The sequence below is a fragment of the Prionailurus bengalensis genome, chromosome A1 (genome assembly GCF_016509475.1).
Source record: "Prionailurus bengalensis isolate Pbe53 chromosome A1, Fcat_Pben_1.1_paternal_pri, whole genome shotgun sequence".
In the NCBI taxonomy this organism is placed as follows: domain Eukaryota; kingdom Metazoa; phylum Chordata; class Mammalia; order Carnivora; family Felidae; genus Prionailurus; species Prionailurus bengalensis.
Window position 1 is genome coordinate 83770523 of NC_057343.1, and position 21524 is coordinate 83792046.

Genomic DNA, 21524 nt, shown 5'->3' on the forward strand with positions numbered 1-21524 from the left:
TTAGTAAACACTATGCACAACATGGGGCTCAAAATCATGACTCCAAGATCAAGAGTCACATGTCTACCACTGAGTCATCCAAGTGTCCCTGCCATGACTATTAATAATTCCCCAATTTAAATATGCACTATTATATTTACATTAAACTCAAGCAATTGGATAGAAAAAAGTTAGAATGGAGAGGGTGGCCAGTTACTTTGCAAAGTAGAGACAAAATTCCATTGTCTGTTTGGTGTGTCAGGTAGACTGCTGAGTTTGGCTTGATCACAGTGACTCCCATTTACCAAAGTGCAACAGAGATTTGCTACATTTGGCCACATTGACTCAGACAGCAGATATGTTTTGCTTTTATTTGACTGTTTTAAAATTTTGTCCAGAGGTCAGCTTTCTTCTGCCAGTGGGGGAGATAAGTGACAACTGCTTTAGCACCCCAGAACATGGGACTGTTAATAAGTTGAATATTGTAATTAGCCTTTGGAATCATTACAAGAGTACACAATGTTTTGAAAGTCAGACTTTATTCCTGAAATATCCCTGTATCATAACCACTTCTAAACTCTTCCTAGAGATAAGAGCCAATATTTATTTTTTTGTTGTTGGTAATAACTTTTAAAATCGAAGATTTAACATGTCAGTACTTAAAAAATTGCAAAGGTTTGATTTCTAGAAGAGAAAATGTAGAAGCTACTACTGATTCTTTTCAGAAACAACAGATCTATTTTACTTTTATTTTTCTTATTTATTTTGAGCTATTTTAAAATTCTACTTTAAATCTCTCTCTCTCCCCCCCTCTCTCTCTCACACACACACACACACACACACACAAACTCACACTCACACAGACACTATCTTTGCCTGAACTGTGACCTCATTCAGTATAATTGATTTTGTTTTACTTTGTCTTCAACATTTAACAGAGATGTAGGCTTTGAATAGCGAGATTTTAGGTGTGGGGGCAGGGAGTTGAATTGTAGTCAGAGACAAACTCAGTTTTGTTCAATTTTTTTGTCTACATCTCAGTTTCCATGAAAAGTTGGTTGTTATAGACAAAAAAGTAGATTGTGTTTGTAAAAACAACTAAAGCCTTGTCTTATGATTGGCAATGATCTTATAAATGCTAGCTCTTCTTCCTGAGATTTAGAACAAATAGTAGGAAATTTAAGTTGATGAAGTTAGAAAACATAGAACTAAGACAGTATTCCCCATAAAGATCTGCTTAACTGGAGTAAAATAATAAATATTGATTATATATTTATTTATATATTCAGGTATATATATGTATATAATATGGGACTACAGAAATCATCAAATCCAAATTCTTATGTGTATGAATAGATACTAAATTGACAAACTTAATAACTCATTTTATATCATAAGATACAAATGGTAACTTCCATCTCTTACACAGATTCTGCATAATAATTACCATAGATATTAACTCTTTAAATTAATGATATATGTGCTTACTCTTCTGTAACTGGTAATGTCTAATCATTTTCATTGTTTTACATCATTTAATCCTGAACATACCTGAGATCTAACATTATTATCCTGTGTTTATGTAAAGTAGACAGAAGGATGGTGGGTAGAGGATAACCTGGACCCACAGTCACAGTCCAACCTCGAAGTTTGGGCTCCTAAGTTGATGACCCTAGGATATCTAAGGGGTTGGTCATTGGTGAGGACTCTGATCTGCTCCTTTGTATGCATGGATCACTCTGCACAACCACAGAGCATCACAGCCTGGCCTGACTGAACAGATAACGATGGTTCAAAATTTGATATAAGCATTCCCCAAGGTTTGTTTCAGTTACTTTCCAAATCTTTATTATATGGAATATACCTCTAAGAGTTTTTAAGATCCAGTTGGATCCTTAAACCAGAAACATTGATTCAGTTTTGAATTCCATAACAAAAAAACTCTATAAGATATTTTTATTGTCTTTATTTCAATAATTCTCTTTTTTTAAGTTTATTTATTTTGAGATGAGACAGCGTGAGTAGGGAAGGGGCAGAAGAGAGAGAGAGAGAGAGAGAGAGAGAGAGAGAATTCCAAGCAGGCTCTGTGCTATCAGCACAGAGCCAGGCACGAAGCTCAAACTCATGAAATGTGAGATCATCACCTGAGCCAAAACCAAGAGATGGATGCTTAACCAAATGAGCCACTGAGGTGCCCCTTACTTTCTGAGTTTTTATACAGCAGTGATTCTGAAAATTTTCCATACCTATTAGTAAACAACACTATCTATCATCAGGAAATTTCATGACCTTCCACATGAAACTTACTGTAAGTTACCAATATTTAAAAGTGTTTTTATTTTATTTGAGTGTACCTGACCCTCAATGTTATATTACTTTCAGGCATACAACATAATGATTCAATAAGTTATATGTTATGCTGTACTCACAAGTGTAGCTTCCATCTGTCACTATACAATATTATTAAAATATCATTGACTATATTCCTTATGTAGTGCCTTTTTTTCCCTGCAACTTATTCATTTCATAACTGGAAGACTGTATCTCTCATTCCCTGTCACCCATTCAACCCAACACCACACAGCTCTCCCCTCTTATAACCATCAGTTTCTTCTATTTATGGGTTTCATACTGGGTTTTGTTTGTTTGTTTACTCACTCCTGATTTTAGATTCCACATAAGAAAGAAATAAATAATACTTGTCTTTCTGACTTCTATCACTTACCATGGTGGCTCAATCCATGTTGTAAAAAATGGCAGAAACCATCCACTATTATAGTGGCACACTATACACACACACACACAAACACACACTATTCCTTCCTTACCCATTTGTATATTGATGCACACTTAAGCTGTTTCCATATATTGACTATTGTAAGTTAATGCTGCAATATATGAGTGAATATTAAAATATACAATGGAATATTACTCAGCCACCAAAATGAATGCAATCTTGACATTTATAACGACATAGATGGAGCTGGAGAGTATTACGCTAAGTGAAATAAGTCAGTCAGAGAAAGAGATATATCATATGATTTCATTCATATGTGAAATTTAAGAAACAAAACAAACAAAGGGGGAAAAGGAGAGGCAAACCAAGAAACAGTATCTTTACTATAAAAACAAACATTTCTACTAGAGTGGAGGTGGGGGGGAGGAATGGGTGAAAAAATAGATGGAGACTAAGGAGTGCACTTGTGATAAGCACCAGTTGTTATATGAAAATGTTGAATATTATATTGTACAGATGAAACTGATATTACACTGTGTGCTAATTACCTGGAATTTAAATAAAAACTTTAAAAAAGTTATATGAAGATTTGGGTGTTGCATATAGCACTTTTGTTTTCTTTGGGGAAATGCATACCCAGTGGAATTATTGAGGTATTGATATTTTTGACCCATGGTTTCAAATTCTTAGATATTTAGTAAATTTGTTCAATTACAAATAATTTATAGTCTTAAAATTTACAAGTCCTTGGAACTTCCCATTATTAGCACACTGGGTTATTGTGTGTAAACATACACACGTGCACGCACACACTCACACACACACGCACACACACACACAAAATCACTAAACATTTCTTTCCATTAACTCCACAGTTTTCCTTGTGATCCAGACAAAATTCAATGGATAACACCACTTGGGTGGTCAACCATACTGGACGATCAGATTTTGACCTAGTAGGACTCTTCAGTCAATATAAGTACCCAGCTCTCCTTTGTGTGATCGTCTTTGTGGTTTTCCTGATGGCCCTGTCTGGAAATATCATCCTGATCCTTGTGATATACTGTGATGCTCACCTTCATAACCCTATGTACTTTTTTATCACCCAGTTGTCTTTCATGGATGTGATGTACATTTCTGTCACTGTGCCCAAGATGCTCATGGACCAGGTCTTGGGTGTAAATAAGATCTCAGCCCCTGAATGCGGGATGCAGATGTTTCTCTATTTGACATTAGGAGGTTCAGAAGTTTTCCTTCTAGCTGCCATGGCCTATGACCGCTATGTGGCCATCTGTCATCCACTCCTTTATCCTATCCTAATGAACCATAGGGTGTGTCTCCTCTTGGTCTCTTCTTCATGGTTTCTGGGATCTTTGGATGGATTTACTCTCACACCTGTCACCATGACATTCCCCTTCTGTAGATCCCGGGAGATCCACCATTTCTTCTGTGAGGTTCCTGCTGTAATGAAGCTTTCCTGCTCAGACACTTCCCTCTATGAGACACTCATGTACTTATGTTGTGTTCTCATGCTCCTCATTCCTGTGACAGTCATTTCAAGCTCCTATTCTTTTATCCTCTTTACCATCCACAGGATGAACTCAGCAGAGGGACAGAAGAAGGCCTTTGCCACTTGTTCTTCCCACATGACTGTGGTCATCCTCTTCTATGGGGCTGCTGTCTACACCTACATGCTCCCCAACACCTACCACACCCCTGAGAAGGACATGATTGTATCTGTCTTTTACACCATACTCACTCCTGTTCTGAACCCTTTAATTTATAGTCTTAGGAATAAGGATGTCACAAGGGCTCTAAAAAGAATGTTAAATGTGGGTACTCTCAGGAAAATATTATGTAGAAAATGTTTGTACTAATGTTTTCTTTTCTGTACTCTACATATTAAAATTTTAGGATCCTGAGCCAATATGAGAATGTTTCCTCATATTCTCATACCATGATGTGTAGTCACCCATTCATCACTTTTGGAGGAATTGTTTCCTTATATCAGAAAATTCTTTATTTGAAATATTTATGCAATTGTATTATATCCATGTTACATTTTTCTGAAACTTCCACTGTGATTCTGTTGAAGAATATTTATAGTCTTAAGAAATATGTAATAAAATATTTAGAAACCAAGATCATAATGTGTGCAACAGATGAGAGAAAGATAAAGGATAGAGACTGAGAGAGAGAGAGAGAGAGAGAGAGAGGAGAGAGAGGTGGAGAGAGGGAGATATGGAGTGAGAAGTGATAAATTAATTGGGATATAAAATTAATAAGAGAACCTAGGCAAAAGGTGTATGAGTGTTAATTGTACTATTATCATTATCCATACTAATTTTCTGTAAATTTGAAATTATTTAATAATAAAACATAAAGTATCAGACTTCTATTTAAAAAAAAATTTCTTGCTTCATTGTGGCAGTGTAGGTGACAAATCATGCTCAGGTTCACATGGCTGATCATTATTGCAATAATCCAGTTGTTGGCCTGCATTTAATTAGGGCAATTTTGTTCTTTAAGTTACAAATAGTGGCTGTTATCTCTCTGAAATTATTAGCATATTGTGGTAGAAGGTACTGTGGGTATAAAATTAACCACAAGGAGGGTTTAGGGAAGTTTTCCAGCATAAGGATGTATCAGACCTTAGATTTGAAGTATGTAACTTATTATAAAAAAAAAGCAGATGAAGACCATCAAATAATCTGTCAATTATTTTTAAAAAATCTTATATTATAATAAAAATAATAAGATATAGCGAAGTGAATTTCCCATATATACCAAATGTCTACTCTCCCTAAGGAATTTTAACTATAAGTGTATTTTGTTCAAATATTTGTAACAAAATACATAAATTGTTTGAGGCACATATGGAAAGTGTACAGCTCATAAGGACACACCAGTTCTACCTATGACATGTGAGCTTAGCCAAACAGGCTGAAAAGAGACCCTAGAGCTCAGTGTTGAATGGTAACTAGATGCTACCTTCATAGGAGTACAGGAGGCTAGGACCAGGGATCTTGCTCAAGGACATCCTGCCACAGAAAAGGAACACTATGAGCAAAGTTCAGGTGGTTGACCAAGCAGGAGAGAAATGTTCCAATGACACCTGCTTTCCAGATTCACTTTACGGCCCAATTATTGCCCTTTTGTGACCTAGATATTTACAAATGATAATAAAATGATGAGACATCGATTTAAACAGAGTGAAATTAGTAGGAATCAATTGAAGAAGAGCAACACTGAAGGTATGGAGACCAGGTGTGTGAGGACGATTGAGCTGAATAGTGTTGATCTAAGTGGAATGGACCATTCCAAGTGGAATTAGCAGCTTTGGTGAATAAGCAGGGCTTTGTTGAATCTGTTCCATAAAACCATAAATCTGGTTGCATGTGTACCAGTTTCCAATTAGCTGTGACAAATTGTGAATTATTAGGTGGTTTCAAAAGTAGAGATCCCTTTTTTTCTGGCACTCTCAATACCTTCATGACTATAAAATAAAGATCTGACAGTATTTTAGGACACAATGTTAGAAAATAAGATATATTACAATTACAACATTATAATTATATTACAAAAATTATAGTATATGTTGCAGTAAAATAGAATGAATAAAATATGCACATTCTTTAACTTCTAAAGTAATTGAGAAGTGTATACATTACCCCTCAATTTATTGGACCATAATAATACACATATTTGATTGTTCCAATGAAAACACTGTAGACATGGGAAACAAAATGGGGTAAAACAAAGCAAAACAAAACAATCTATGGAATCAAATTTTTTTCCATAATTAAAATTTTACTATATCTCAAGAAAAAAAATGTTTGAGGAAGAAGACCAAAGCAGGAGGCATCACAATCTCAGACTTTAACCTCAATGACAAAGCTGTAATCATCAAGACAGCATGGTATTGGCACAAAAACAGACACACAGACCAATGGAATAGAATACAGACTCCAGAATTGGACCCACAAAAGTATGGCCAACTAATCTTTGACAAAGCAGGAAAGAATATCCAATGGAAAGAAGACAGTCACTTTAACAAATGGTGCTGGGAGAACTGGACAGCAACATGCAGAAGAATGAAATTAGACCACTTTCTTACACCATTCTCAAAAATAAACTCAAAATGGATGAAGGACCTGAATGTGAGACAGGAAACCTTCAAAACCCTAGATAGAGGAGAAAGCAGAAAAAAAACCTCCCGGACCTCAACCACAGCAATTTCTTACTTGACACCTCTCCAAAGGCAAGGGAATTAAAAGCAAAAATGAACTATTGGGACCTCATGAAGGTGAAAAGCTTTGACACTGCAAAAGAAACAGTGAAAAAAACTAAAAGGCAACCAATGGAATTGGAAAATATATTTGCAAATGACATATCAAAGGGCTAGTATCCAAAATCTATAAAGAACACACCAAACTCCACACCCGAAAAACAAATAATCCAGTGAAGAAATGGGCAGAAAACATGAATAGACACTTTTCTAAAGAAGAAATCCAGCTCTCTCCCCGGTATCTCACCGCTGCATCAGTGCAGTTAGGCATCAGCAAATTAATGAGAGGAGAGAGGAGGCCCCTGCTCTTGGGCACCCGCAGGAACTTACTCCAGCTCCAGACACACCGTAAACACTTTCATCTAACGGAAGATAAGCTGTGAAATCGGGTTTCTGAACCACAAGACACTTGTGTAAAAACTGCATTCCATGCCACGCCTGAAATGTTCCAAAGCTCAGTTTGTATTTTCTTTTAGAAATTATTTTGGCAAGGAGAGAGGGAAGATGGCGGTGTAGGAGGACGCTGGACTCACCGTGCATCCTGCTGATCACTTAGATTCCACCTACACCTGCCTAAATAACCCAGAAAACTGCCAGAGGATTAGCAGAACGGAGTCTCCGGAGCCAAGCACAGACAAGAGGCCCATAGAAGAGGGTAGGAAGGACAGCGATCGGTGCACGCTCATGGATTGGAAGAATAAATATTGTCAAAGTGTCAATACTACCCAAAGCTATCTACAAATTCAATGCAATCCCAATCAAAATTGCACCAGCATTCTTCTCGAAACTAGAACAAGCAATCCTAAAATTCATCTGGAACCACAAAAGGCGCCGAATAGCCAAAGTAATTTTGAAGAAGAAGACCAAAGCAGGAAGCATCACAATCCCAGACTTTAGCCTCTACTACAAAGCTGTCATCATCAAGACAGCATGGTATTGGCACAAAAACAGACACATAGACCAATGGAATAGAATAGAAACCCCAGAACTAGACCCACAAACGTATGGCCAACTCATCTTTGACAAAGCAGGAAAGAACATCCAATGGAAAAAAGACAGTCTCTTTAACAAATGGTGCTGGGAGAACTGGACACTAACATGCAGAAGGTTGAAACTAGACCACTTTCTCACACCATTCACAAAAATAAACTCAAAGTGGATAAAGGACCTGAATGTGAGACAGGAAACCATCATAACCTTAGAGGAGAAAGCAGGAAAAGACCTCTCTGACCTCAGCCGTAGCAATCTCTTACTCGACACATCCCCAAAGGCAAGGGAATTAAAAGAAAATTGAATTACTGGGAACTTATGAAGATAAAAGCTTCTGCACAGCAAAGGAAACAACCAACAAAACTAAAAGGCAACCAACGGAATGGGAAAAGATATTCGCAAATGACATATCAGACAAAGGGCTAGTATCCAAAATCTATAAAGAGCTCACCAAACTCCACACCCGAAAAACAAATAACCCAGTGAAGAAATGGGCAGAAAACATGAATAGACACTTCTCTAAAGAAGACATCCGGATGGCCAACGGGCACATGAAAAGATGTTCAACCGTCGCTCCTTATCAGGGAAATACAAATCAAAACCACACTCAGATATCACCTCACGCCAGTCAGAGTGGCCAAAATGAACAAATCAGGAGACTATAGATGCTGGAGAGGATGTGGAGAAACGGGAACCCTCTTGCACTGTTGGTGGGAATGCAAATTGGTGCAGCCGCTCTGGAAAGCAGTGTTGAGGTTCCCAAGAAAATTAAAAATAGACCTACCCTATGACCCGGCAATAGCACTTCTAGGAATTTATCCAAGGGATACAGGAGTATTGATGCATAGGGGCACTTGTACCCCAATGTTTATAGCAACACTTTCAACAGTAGCCAAATTATGGAAAGAGCCTAAATGTCCATCAACTGATGAATGGATAAAGAAATTGTAGTTTATATACACAATGGAATGCTATGTGGCAATGAGAAAAAATGAAATATGGCCTTTTGTAGCAACGTGGATGGAACTGGAGAGTGTGATGCTAAGTGAAATAAGCCATACAGAGAAAGATACCATATGGTTTCACTCTTATGTGGATCCTGAGAAACTTAACAGAAACCCATGGGGGAGGGGAAGGAAAAAAAAAGAAGAGGTTAGAGTGGGAGAGAGCCAACGCATAAGAGACTCTTAAAAACTGAGAACAAACTGAGGGTTGATGGGGGGTGGGAGGGAGGGGATGGTGGGTGATGGGTATTGAGGAGGGCACCTTTTGGGATGAGCACTGGGTGTTGTATGGAAACCAACTTGACAATAAATTTCATATATTAAAAAATAAAATAAAATAAAATAAAATAAAATAAAATAAAATAAAGAAGAAATCCAGATGGCCAACCGGCACATGAAAAGATGCTCAATGTCACTCCTCATCAGAGAAATACAAATCAAAACCACACTCAGATATCACCTCACACCAGTCAGAGTGGCTAAAATGAACAAATCAGGAAACTATGGGTGCTGGAGAGGATGTGGAGAAATGAGAACCCTCTTGCACTGCTGCTGGGAATGCAAACTGGTGCAGCCGCTCTGGAAAACTGTATGGAGGTTCCTCAAAAAATTAAAAATAGATCTACCCTATGAGCCAGCAACAGCACTGCTAGGAATTTACCCAAGGGATACAGGAGTGCTGATCCATAGGGGCACTTGTACCCCAGTGTTTATAGCAACACTTTCAACAATAGCCAAATTATGGAAAGAGCCTAAATGTCCACCAACTGATGAATGGATAAAGAAATTGTGGTTTATGTACACAATGCAATACTACGTGGCAATGAGAAAGAATGAAATATGGGCTTTTGTAGTAACGTGGATGGAACTGGAGAGTCTCATGAAATAAGTGCTACAGAGAAGGACAGATTCCATATGTTTTCACTCCTATGTGGATCCTGAGAAACTTAACAGAAGACCATGGGGGAGGGGAAGGAAAAAAAAGTTAGAGAGGGAAGGAGGCAAACCATAAGAAACTCTTAAAAACTGAGAATAAACTGAGGGTTGATGGGAAGTGGGAGGGAGGGAAAGTGGCAATGGGCATTGAGAAGGGCATCTGTTGGAATGAGCACTGGGTGTTGTATGGAAACCAATTTGACAATAAATTTCATATATTAAAAAAATAAAAGGAAAAAAATACTGCTTGCATAATATTCACAGTTACTAGACATGGAAGAACACTTGATGCTCAATTTTTTTTGTATCTAAAATAAAAGCAAGAAATGGACAAATTTCTGGCATTCAGGTTTACTTGCTTATAGTGCCATATAAGTAGACGTGTACTGCAGTAGTTTAAAATATTCAAATTTCAGAATGTGTTATGTGTTTGTGCTTGTGCTCATGATGCCACCAGCATTTTGCCAAAGAAATCATTTTTATCCCATGAAAACCAGCCCTCAGTGTTCTTCCATACCCCATAGGTCATTAATGACTATGATTGGGATTATTACAAATTTAGTCATAAACTAACATGGGTTAGGTGGTGAAACTTGTAGTGTTTTTTTACAAATATTCCACTTTTAATTTCTAATTGTATTTTAACTAGAATATATATTATATAACATAATTAATTATAATGTATGTATAATATAATCAATTATTAAGATGATTAGTATTATATTAATTATATATAATACTATCTTAATAATTATATATTATATTATATTATATTATATTATATTATACTATATTAATTATATTATCACATATGTTTTTCTACAGTATGTCCCAGTCACTGTATAATATTGTTACCTATATTAACCTATTCAAAAACTTTTTGGAAGCTCCTCAAACCCCATACTATTGGAATTTTACTTTTTTCCATTTTTTTAAATTTAATTTTAGTTAATTAACATACAGTGCAATACTGGTTTCAGGAATAGAATTCAGTGATTCATCACTTACATATAACACCTACTGCCCATCACAAGTGCCTTACTTAGTACTTATCACCCATCTAGCCCATCCTCTATCCACCTCCCTCCATCAACCTATAGTTCATTATTTATCATTAAGAGTCTCTTGTGGTTTGTTTCTCTCTTCTCCCACCCCCATATTCATATGTTTGGTTTCTTAAATTTCACGTATGAGTGAAATCATATGGTAGTTGCCTTTCTCCGACTATTTCGCTTAACATAATACACTGTCTCTGACCATGTTATTGAAAATTTCAAGATTATATTCATTCCGATGGCTGTGTTATATTCCTTTGTAAATATATACCACATCATTTTACCAATTCATCAGTCTATGAACATTTGGGCTCTTTCCATAATTTGGCTATTATTGATTATGTTGCTATAAACATTGGGGTTCCTGTAACACTTCAAATCTGTATTTCTGCATCCTTTGAGTAAATACCTAATAGCATATTTGCTGTATTGAAGGGTTGTTCTATTTTTAGTTTTTTGAGGAAACTCCATAATGTTCTCCAGAGTGGATATATCATTATGCATTCCCACCAACAGTGCAAGAGGGTTCCCCTTTCTCTGCATCCTCGCTAACATCCATTGTTTCTTGTGTTGCCAATTTTAGCCATTTGGCCAGGTGTAAGGTGGTATCTCATCATGGTTTTAATTTGTATTTCAATGATGATGAGTGATGTTGAACATCTTCTCATGTATCTGTTAGTCATCTGGATGTCTTCTTTGGCAAAGTGTCTACATTGGAATTATTAAAAATTTAGTCATAAACTAACTGGATTAGTTGGAGAAGCTTGCATTGTTTTTACAAATATTTAACTTGTTCAAACCTCTTAAACTCTTTAAGGAAGATACGATATTGGGTTCTTGTTGTTGATAAATGTATTTTATTGTGGTAGGAACACCTATCACTAGGTCAACTTTCTTAAGAATTGTTTATGTGTGCAGCACAGTATTGTTGGCTATAGCACAGGTATTGTTTTCTTTTTTAAGTTTATTTGATGCAGGGATCAATCTCATGAACCGTGAGATCATGACCTGAGCCGAAAACAAGAGTCAGATGCTCTACTGACTGAGACTACCAGGCATCCCTAGGGAAGATATTCTTATTATCTCCATTTTACAGAGAAGAAAACTAAGGCACCAACAAGTTAAATAATTTGTTTGAGGCTACTAGGAGGTAATGTACAAATGTATATTTTCTAGTAAGTGTGAACTGAAGAGTTGGTTGGAGTAACTGGGTCTTTCCTCAGTTAAAAGTGGTTTATTTGGGTTAAAGTTGGGTCTGTCATCTTTGCTCTAGACAGAAAACTTGGTGATACTAACTTCTAGAGAAAACTAGTTTCTTGCACTACAGTTTACTCACAGATACTGTATATCTTCCATTCCTTGAGGTCTGTATTTTCCACTCCCTTTCACCCATTTTACTCATCACCCCACTCCTCTCTTCTATGACAACCATCAGTTTGTTCCCTGTATTTAAAACTCTGACTCTCTTTTTTGTTTATTCTCTTGTGTTTTTAATTCCACATATGACTGAAGTCATGTGGTGATTGTCTTTCTCAGGAAGACATATTTCACTTAATATATGTCCTCCAGACCCATCCACATAATCACAAATGGAAAATGTCCTTATTTTAAAAATGGTCCTTATTTTTTAAAAGCTGAATAGCATTCTATTGCATACTACATTCCATATTTTGTCACATTGTTTACCTATTTATATTTGATAGTTATTTTTTTCCATATATTTGTGAATAATATTAGTGACTATTCTTGAATAATATGACAAAATATGAAAGTGCAGATATCTTATTGAGATACAAATTTCAATTGATGTGGATATATACCTAGAAGTGATATTGCTAAATCAAATGGTAATTATGCATTCAAAATTTTAAGAACATATATTGTTTTTCAAATGTCTATATCAGTTTAAATTCCAACCAAACAGTATACAAAGTTACCTTTTCTCCACATTCTCACAAGAACTTATTCTTTCCTCTACACCTAGTTTGTTAAGAGATTTTTTTCTTTTTAATCGTAAATGGATGTTGAATTTTGTCAAATGCTTTCTCTACAACTACTGATATGATCATATGATTTCTATGTCTCATTTTATGAATGCAGTTTATCACATTAATTAATTTGCAGAAGATTAACCATCTTTTAATCTCTAGAATAAATCCTACTTGATCATGATTCATCCCACATATGTCGATACGTTATATTTCCATTGGTCTCCACAATTTAATTTTCTTTTTTGATTTTTCTTTGATCCATTGTTTTTCCAGTAAGATATTGTTTCATTTCCACAAACTTGTGAAGTTTTCAGTTTTCGTTTTGTAATTGATTTCCAGTTTTGTACCAAGTGGTCATAAATGATGCTTGATATGATTTTAATCTTCTTAAATTTTGTAAGACTTGTTTGGGTCCTAACATATAGCCTATCCTGGAAAATATTCCATGTACACTTGAGAAACATGTGTACGTTGCTTTTGGTTGAAATGTTCTGTATGTATCTGTTAACTCAATCTGATCTAATATGTCATTTAAGGCTAAGGTTTCCTTACTGATTTCCCGTGTGGATGATGTAAACACTGATGAAAGTTAGGCTACTAGGGATCCCTGCTATTATTTTATTGTTTATTTCTCACTTTAGTTCTGTTAATATTGTGTGTGTGTGTATATATATATATATATATACACACATAATTTGCTCCTGTGTTGGATTCATAATTCTGTACAGTGTTTTATTATCATGTTGGATTAATTCCTTTATCATTTGTAATGTACTTTGACTCCTTGTACAGTCTTTTCTTTAGTCTATTTTGTCTCATAGTTATCCCAGCTGTCTTTACTTTCCATTTGCATGAAATATTTTTTATCCTTTTGTTTTCAATCTTTGTGTGCTTACATCTGGAGTATCTTTTCCAGCATATAAGTGAATCTTTTTTTGTTTTATGTATTCAACCATTCTGTTTTGGATTTGAGAATTTAGTTTCATTTTTTTTCAATTAGTTTCAAATTTTTAATATTATTTTCACACTGGTTTGTAGTTATACTCTTTTTTGTATGTATTATTTGATTCTTTTGGAGTGGTTTGCTTAGATTCCTTTCTTTTTGTCACTCTTGTGTAAACTGTAAGTCCTGGTTTGCAATTACTGTAAGACTTACAAAAGCAACTTTTATATAGACAGTCTATTTTAAGTTCAACTTAAGTTTTAACACATTCTGAAGCTGTACACTTTTATCCATGTTTGAAACTTTTATGCTTTTGATGTCACAATTTACATATTTTTATTTTATATCCCTTAACAAATTGTTATAGTTATAATTATTTGTTACTATTTTTGGGTTTTAGCATTCAGACTGGCTTACAAATGATTGACTTATGGCTTTTACAGATTATTCTGAAATTTGGTATATATTTATTTTTACCAGCGACGTTACACTTCAAAAGGTTTTCTTTTACTTATTAGTACTCTTATTTTGCTTATAGAATTCCCTTCAATGTTTCTTATAATGTTGGCTTGGGGTAAAGATGTACTGTAGACTTTGTTATCTTTTAAGCTTCTCTTTTGTTCAAGTATTTAATCCATTTTGATGTTATTATTGAATATGGCATGAAATAAGTGTCCCATATCATCTTTTGTTATGTGTATAACCAAATTTTCCCAACACATTTAGAGGTGACTATCCTTTCCCTATGTGTATTCTTGGTTTTGAAATTAAATAAGATTTATGTGCATGGGAATATATTCCTAGAATCTCTTTTCACTTCCATTCAGCAAAGAGTCTGTTTTTAACCTAGTAACATATTGCATTTAAAAATTTTTAAATTTAAATTGCAGTTATTTAACATACAGTGTAATATTACTTTTGGTGTACAATTTACTGATTCAACACGTATATAAAATGGACTTTTTAATCCCCATCACTTATTTAACCTATCCACCCCTCCTCTTTGGGAACCATCAGTTTTTTTCTGTAGGATTAAGAGTACATTTCTTTGTTTTCTCCTCTCTTTTTTCACCCTATGATTGTTTCTTTTGTTTCCTAAATTCCATATATAAGTGAAATCATATGTCATTTGCCTTTCTCTGACTGTCTTATTTTGCTTAGCATAATACTCTCCAGCTCCATCCAGGTCACTGAAAATGGCAAGATTTCACCCTTTTTATGGATGATTAATATCCCATTGTGTGTGTGCGTGTGTGTGTGTGTGTGTGTGTGTCACTTCTAATCCACTCATCAGTTGATGGGCATTTGGGCTTTTTAAAAATGTTGGCTATTGTTGACAATGATGTATGTTACACTTAAACATTGTATATTAACTTAAAATTTTAATAAAACCTTTAAAAATTAAAATAAATTAATAATATTTTTCATTTCAAAACAAACTAAGGAAGAGGAGCTATTACACAGGAAATTATTTTCAGGAAAAAAAAGAATCATGAAGAATTACTTTAAACAATCTCATTTAAACGAACTGCATTATCAAGAAGAAATGAATAAATTACTAGAAGCATAAAACCTACCAATACTGAATTAAAAATAAATAGTGAGGCTGAACAAACCAATAACAAGTGGGGAGATTGAAGTGATGATGATGACGATAAATCCTTCAAGAAAGAAATCTCTGGATTAGATGGCTTTGCAGCTGAATTACCAAACCGCAAAGAAAAAAAACACAAATCCTTTTTAAATTCTTTTAAAACATAGAAGTAGAAAGAATACTTTCAAAATTATTTATGAATCTAGGGTAAGTGTAATACACACACACACACACACACACACACACACACAATGACACCACAGGAAGAAAAAACTACAGGCCAATATGTCTAAACCAAATGGATGCAAACTTCTCAACAAAATTCTGACAAACTGAATTCAACAACCATCAAAAATATACACCAAGAACTAGAGGGATTCATCCTTGGGATGCAAGGATGATTTAATATGTACAAATCAAACAATGAGAAAAACCACACTAAGATAATAAAAATAAAATCTATATGATTATTTGATTAAATGCCTAAAAAATTTGACAAAGTTCAAATTCCATTCAGAATAAAAATGCTCTATAAAATATATATAAACATTTTCCTCAGCACAATGAAGGCGATTTATGGAAATCCCACAACTGAAATCATAATCAATGGAGAAAAGCTAGAAGCTTTTTGTCTTAAATTTTGAACATGGGGAGGACATTTATTCTCACCACTTTATATGACATTGTATTAAAATACTAAAAAGAGCAATCAGAAAATAAAAGATGTAAAAGACATCCAAAGCAGAAAAGAAGACATAAAATTACCTCTGTGTGCATATGACATAATTCTATATGTATTCAATCCTAAATACTCTATAAAAAGCTGTTAGTTCTAACCAAATTCAGTAAAGTTACAGATTGTAAAGTGTGCATACAAAAACTGTTGCATTTATTTATACTAGCAATGATCTACTCAAAAAGGAAATCACAAAACAACCCCAATAAAATGAATATTTAGGAATGTATTTAACCAAAGAGTTGAAAGACCTACACTGAGATCTACAGCACATTAATTGAAAGGAATTGAAGAATAGATAAACACATGGAATGATCTCATGTTCATAGGTTGGATTAATTAATAAGGTTAGCATGTCCATAAAACCCAAATCTCTCCATATATTCAATGCAGTCTTTATCAAAGTTCCAATGGCAGTTTACTTAATGGAGAAAATATCTAAAATTTTTATGGAACCACAAAAGATCCTGCATAGTCAATGCCCTTTTGAGAAGGAACAGTTTTAGAGGTATCATGCTTCCTGATTTTAAATTATATTACAAGATTGTACAATACAGGATGGTAAAACAATTTTAAAAAGTGGAAATAAAACAGACCACTCAAAAAGAATAGAAATCCCATAAATAAACCCAAGCATATAAGATCAGTTAACTTTGATAAAAACACAATGGGGATAATCTTTTCTGATAATGGTACTGTGAAAACTGGATATCCATATATAAAATGAGTGGACCCTTACCTTACATGATACAGAAAAATCAACTCAAGCAAAAAAAATCGGTCAGAGAAAGACAGATATCATAGATTTTCACTCATATGCGGAATTTAAGAAACAAAATAAACAAGCATAGGGATGAAAATACAGAGACAAGCCATGCAACGGACCTTTAACTATAGATAACATACTGATGGTCACCAGAGGGAAAGTGAGTGAAAAGATGGATTAAATAGGTGATGGGGATTAAGGAGTGCACTTGTAGTGATGAACACCAGGTCTTGTATGGAGGTGTTGAATCAGGAAATTGTACATATGAAACTGATATTACACTATATGTTAACTAGCTGGAATTTAAATACAAACTTAAGAAAAAACCTAAACAGATAATGATTTTAAAATATTATTAATAAATCCTCACATAACAATAACACTAATGTAAATAGATTTAATTCACCAATCAAAAGCACACCATGCCTGGTTGGATGAAAACAAGACAAAACTATAGGTTTCCTACAAGAGACTCACCTTACTTTTAGAGAAACACACAAGCTGAATGTGAAGTAGTGGAGAAAGATATTCTATACAATTGGAAAACAAAAGAAAGTGAGGATAGTTATATTTATATGAGACCAAATAGACTTTAAAGCTAAAACAATAACAAAACAAGAAGAAAGTCATTAAACAATGTTAAAGGGGTCAATTCACCAAGAAGATAAATAATTATAAATATATAAAAAACCAATACAGAACATCTAAATAATTTAAACAAATACTAACAGATCAGAACAGAGAAATAAACAATAACAGTGCATTTTCAAAATGAATAGATCCTCCAGGCAAAAAAATGAGCAACAAAATGATGGGTAAGAAACATACCTCAAATGAAATGAACCTAACAGATATTTACATAATATTCCATTGAACAGAAACAGAATCCACATTCTTCTCAAGTGCTTACATAACAGTATAGTACTGGCATAAAAATAAACTTGTAGACATTTCTTGCATATGATAGTATCCAAAACAAGTCTGATTATTTTAAACATTTTTTTCCAACCACAATGTGGCAAACTAAGTAATTAAAAAAAAAAGAATAACTGGAAAACCAATAATAAGAAATTTGAACCAGCAATGAATACCCCCCCAACACAGAAAGACTCAGGATAAGATGGTTTCATTGCTGGACTCTACTAAACATTTAGAAAGAATTACTGCCAAATCTTCTCAAATTCTACAACAAATTGAAGGCAATGGAAAACTTCTAGTTTTATTTTATGAGGCTGACTTTATGCTGATATCAAAGCCAGATAATGACTCTACAAGAAATGTATAGACTGATATCCCTGAGGAATATATGTGCAAATTTTACATTATAATTTCATATATAATATATTATATTATATATGATAATATGGATATAAGCCAAATTCAAATACACATTAAAATGATCATACATAAGTGAGATTTATCCCTGGAATACAAGGATGGTTTAATATATGCAAACTAATGAATACTGTGTACAATATTAATAGTTTAAAATGATATGAGTATCTCAATTATTCAGAAAAAAAAACACCAAAAACATTTGACAAATAACAACAACCTACCAAAGGAAAATACTTCACAATAAAGGCCATATGTTGCAAACCCACAGCTAACCTTATACTCAATGGTAATAAAAAAACTGGAAGATTTTCCTCTAAGATCGGGAACAAGACAAGTGTTTACTTTCACCACTTTTATTCAATATAGTACTAGGAGTCATAGCTAGAGCCATTAGGCTAGACAAAGAAATAAAAGGCATCCAAGTCAGGAATGAATAGGTAAAAATTTTCCTTTCTTGCAAATTATAAAGAATTATGTGTAAAAAGCCCTAAAGATTCAATCAAAACACCATTGGAACTAATAAAAAATTCAGTAAGCTTGAAGAATATAGAATCAATATGTAGAAATCTGATGTGTTTCTCTACACTAGCAATGAAATGTCTGAACAAGAAAAAAAAAGATTCCATTCACTATGGCATCAAAAACAATAAAGTCCTTAGAAATAAATTTAATTAGGTAAGTGGAAGACCTGCACAATAAATATTGTGATGAAATAACTTGAAGAAGACAAAAATGGAAATACATCTTATGTTCACTGAACAGAATAGTCAATATTTTTTTAAATTTCTATACTACCCAAAGCCATATATACAGTCAATCCAATCTCTATCAAAACTCCATTTTTGTTTGTTTGTTTTACAGAAATAGGCAAACAACCGACCCTAAATAGTCACAGCGATTATGGAGCAGAACAAAACTGAAGACATCACACTTCTAATTTCAACATAAATTGCAAAGCTGTAGTTATTAAACAGTATAGTACTGGCATAAAAATAAACTTGTAGACCAATGGAACAGAATAGAGACCCCAGGATAAATCCCTGTTTATATAGTACCCTAATATTGACAAAAGATCCAAGAATACTCAAAGAGGAAATGAAAGTCTCTGACAAATGATACTGAGAAAACTGCATAACCACATGCAAAAAGTGGAATCAGATCCCTATAATATACTACTCACAAAATTTAACTCAAAATGTGTTATAGACACGGGGCACCTGGGTGGGTCATTTGGTTGGGCGTCTGACTTTGGCTTAGGTCATGATCTCACAGTTCGTGGGTTCTAGCCCCACATTGGGCTCTGTGCTGACTGCTTGGTGCCTGGAGCCTGCTTCGGATTCTGTGTCTCCCTCTCTCTCTGTTCCTCCCCTGCTCACAGTATTTCTATCTCTCTCTCTCAAAAATAAATAAAGATTTAAAAAATTAAAAAAAAAATGGATTATAGACTTAAATGTAAGACCTAAAGCCATGAAACTCCTAGAGGAAAACAGGGAGCTGTCAAGGAACTGATATTAGACTGGGCAGTGATTTTTGGAGTGATAAGACATGAAAAACACGAACAAGAGAAGGAAAAAAAAAACAGTAAGTAATACTACATCAAACCAAAAAGCTATGGCTTTACTTCAACAAAGAAACAATAAAAAAATTGGGATGACAACCTACAAAATGAGAGAAGATATTTGCAATCCTTACACTGGATGAAGAGATAATATACAGAATATTTAGAGTTCTCATACAATTCAATAACAAACAAACAAAAAATAATAAAAATGGGCAGGAGGCTAAATAGACATTTTTACAAAGAAGATATACAAATGACCACTTGTACATAAAAAGATGATCAGCATCATTAGTTATCAGGGAAATGCAAATGAGATATCATCTCACAACTTCCAAAACAGCTATGATGAAGACAAGAGAAAGCAAAGTGTTGGCAAAGATGTGGAGATAGGAGGACACGTATACACAGTTGGAGGGAATTTAGGTTGATTTAGCCTATGGAAAACAGTTTGTAGGTTCCGCAAAAACATAAAAATAAAACTTATCATATGGTCCACTAATACTACTTTAGCGCATAAACTCAGAGAAAATGAAAACAAAAGTCTGAAGAGATATATGTAATCTTACACTTATTACATTATTTATAATAGCCCAGATATGGGAAAACCCTGAGGGCTCATTACACAGAAAATATTTATAATTGAGATATCATTGGAATTCTCAGTAATAATACTAAATGTTAAAAGACAAAAAAGAGAAACATAATGATGATGGAAAATCATTTTCAACCTAAAAATCTACACTTAGCTGAACTTCCATCAAGTGGGAAGATAAAATAGTGTCATTTTCAGACATGTAAATTATGAAAAAAAATTCCTCCCATGTATCTTGTTTGAGAATTTATTGAAAGCTATGCTCCAGTAAATTGGAGAGTAAATCAAGAAAGAGTAAGGCTTGGGCTTGGGAGACAGACATCAGAGGATCAAGGAAAAAGAGTTAATTGTGAAGAAACATCTCAGGAGGAGCTCTGTGCAGCTAAGCTCTAGGCAAGCAGTGTATGTGGGAACAGGAAGACAGAGGCTACAGAAGACATGGCCCAGGAAGTATAAACTGGGAGAATTCTAAAGTAGTCACATTATCCAGGGGATATTTATCAAAAGGGAACATATACAAATGGCAGAAAAACAAATTAAGCAAACAAACCAGCCTGACACCTGATTTATTCTAGGAAAAACAAAAACAAAAATGTAAACAACAAAGTGGCATCTTAAAGGAAGTGTAACCACAATGCAAGTAAGGACTTTAATGTAAATATTTGTAGCATTTTAATAATATAAAAATTGAATCTTAGTTTATTTTTTTTTGTTTTGTTTTTTTTTCTGAAATTTATTGCCAAATTGGTTTCCATACAACACCCAGTGCTCATCCCAAAAGGTGCCCTCCTCAATACCCATCACCCACCCTCTCCTCCCTCCCACCCCCCATCAACCCTCAGTTTGTTCTCAGTTTTTAACAGTCTCTTATGCTTTGGCTCTCTCCCATTCTAACCTCTTTTTTTTTTTTCCTTCCCCTCCCCCATGGGTTCCTGTTAAGTTTCTCAGGATCCACATAAGAGTGAAACCATATGGTATCTGTCTTTCTCTGTATGGCTTATTTCACTTAGCATC

The 21524-nt window shown here is 34.3% G+C and overlaps 1 protein-coding gene across 1 annotated transcript; it reads left to right on the forward strand.

Annotated features, from left to right (window-relative positions):
* The first annotated feature begins 3615 nt into the window (after nucleotides 1-3615).
* LOC122478877 (olfactory receptor 2T29-like) lies at nucleotides 3616-13573 on the forward strand. The gene is made up of 3 exons (XM_043572666.1): nucleotides 3616-4548; nucleotides 7023-7052; nucleotides 13517-13573. The coding sequence occupies exons 1-3, from the start codon at nucleotides 3619-3621 to the stop codon at nucleotides 13571-13573; spliced, it is 1017 nt and encodes a 338-aa protein (XP_043428601.1). The 5' UTR covers nucleotides 3616-3618.
* The last annotated feature ends 7951 nt before the right edge of the window (nucleotides 13574-21524 follow it).

What these genes read in the sequence shown, in the direction of transcription:
- LOC122478877 (XM_043572666.1), top strand. Translation starts at nt 3,619, where the DNA reads ATGGATAACACCACTTGGGTGGTCAACCATACTGGACGATCAGATTTT. An exon ending in CTCTAAAAAGAATGTTAAAT is followed by an intron (nt 4,549 to 7,022) that starts GTGGGTACTCTC and finishes GACCTCATGAAG; the next exon opens with GTGAAAAGCTTTGACACTGC. An exon ending in TTGACACTGCAAAAGAAACA is followed by an intron (nt 7,053 to 13,516) that starts GTGAAAAAAACT and finishes ATGTCATTTAAG; the next exon opens with GCTAAGGTTTCCTTACTGAT.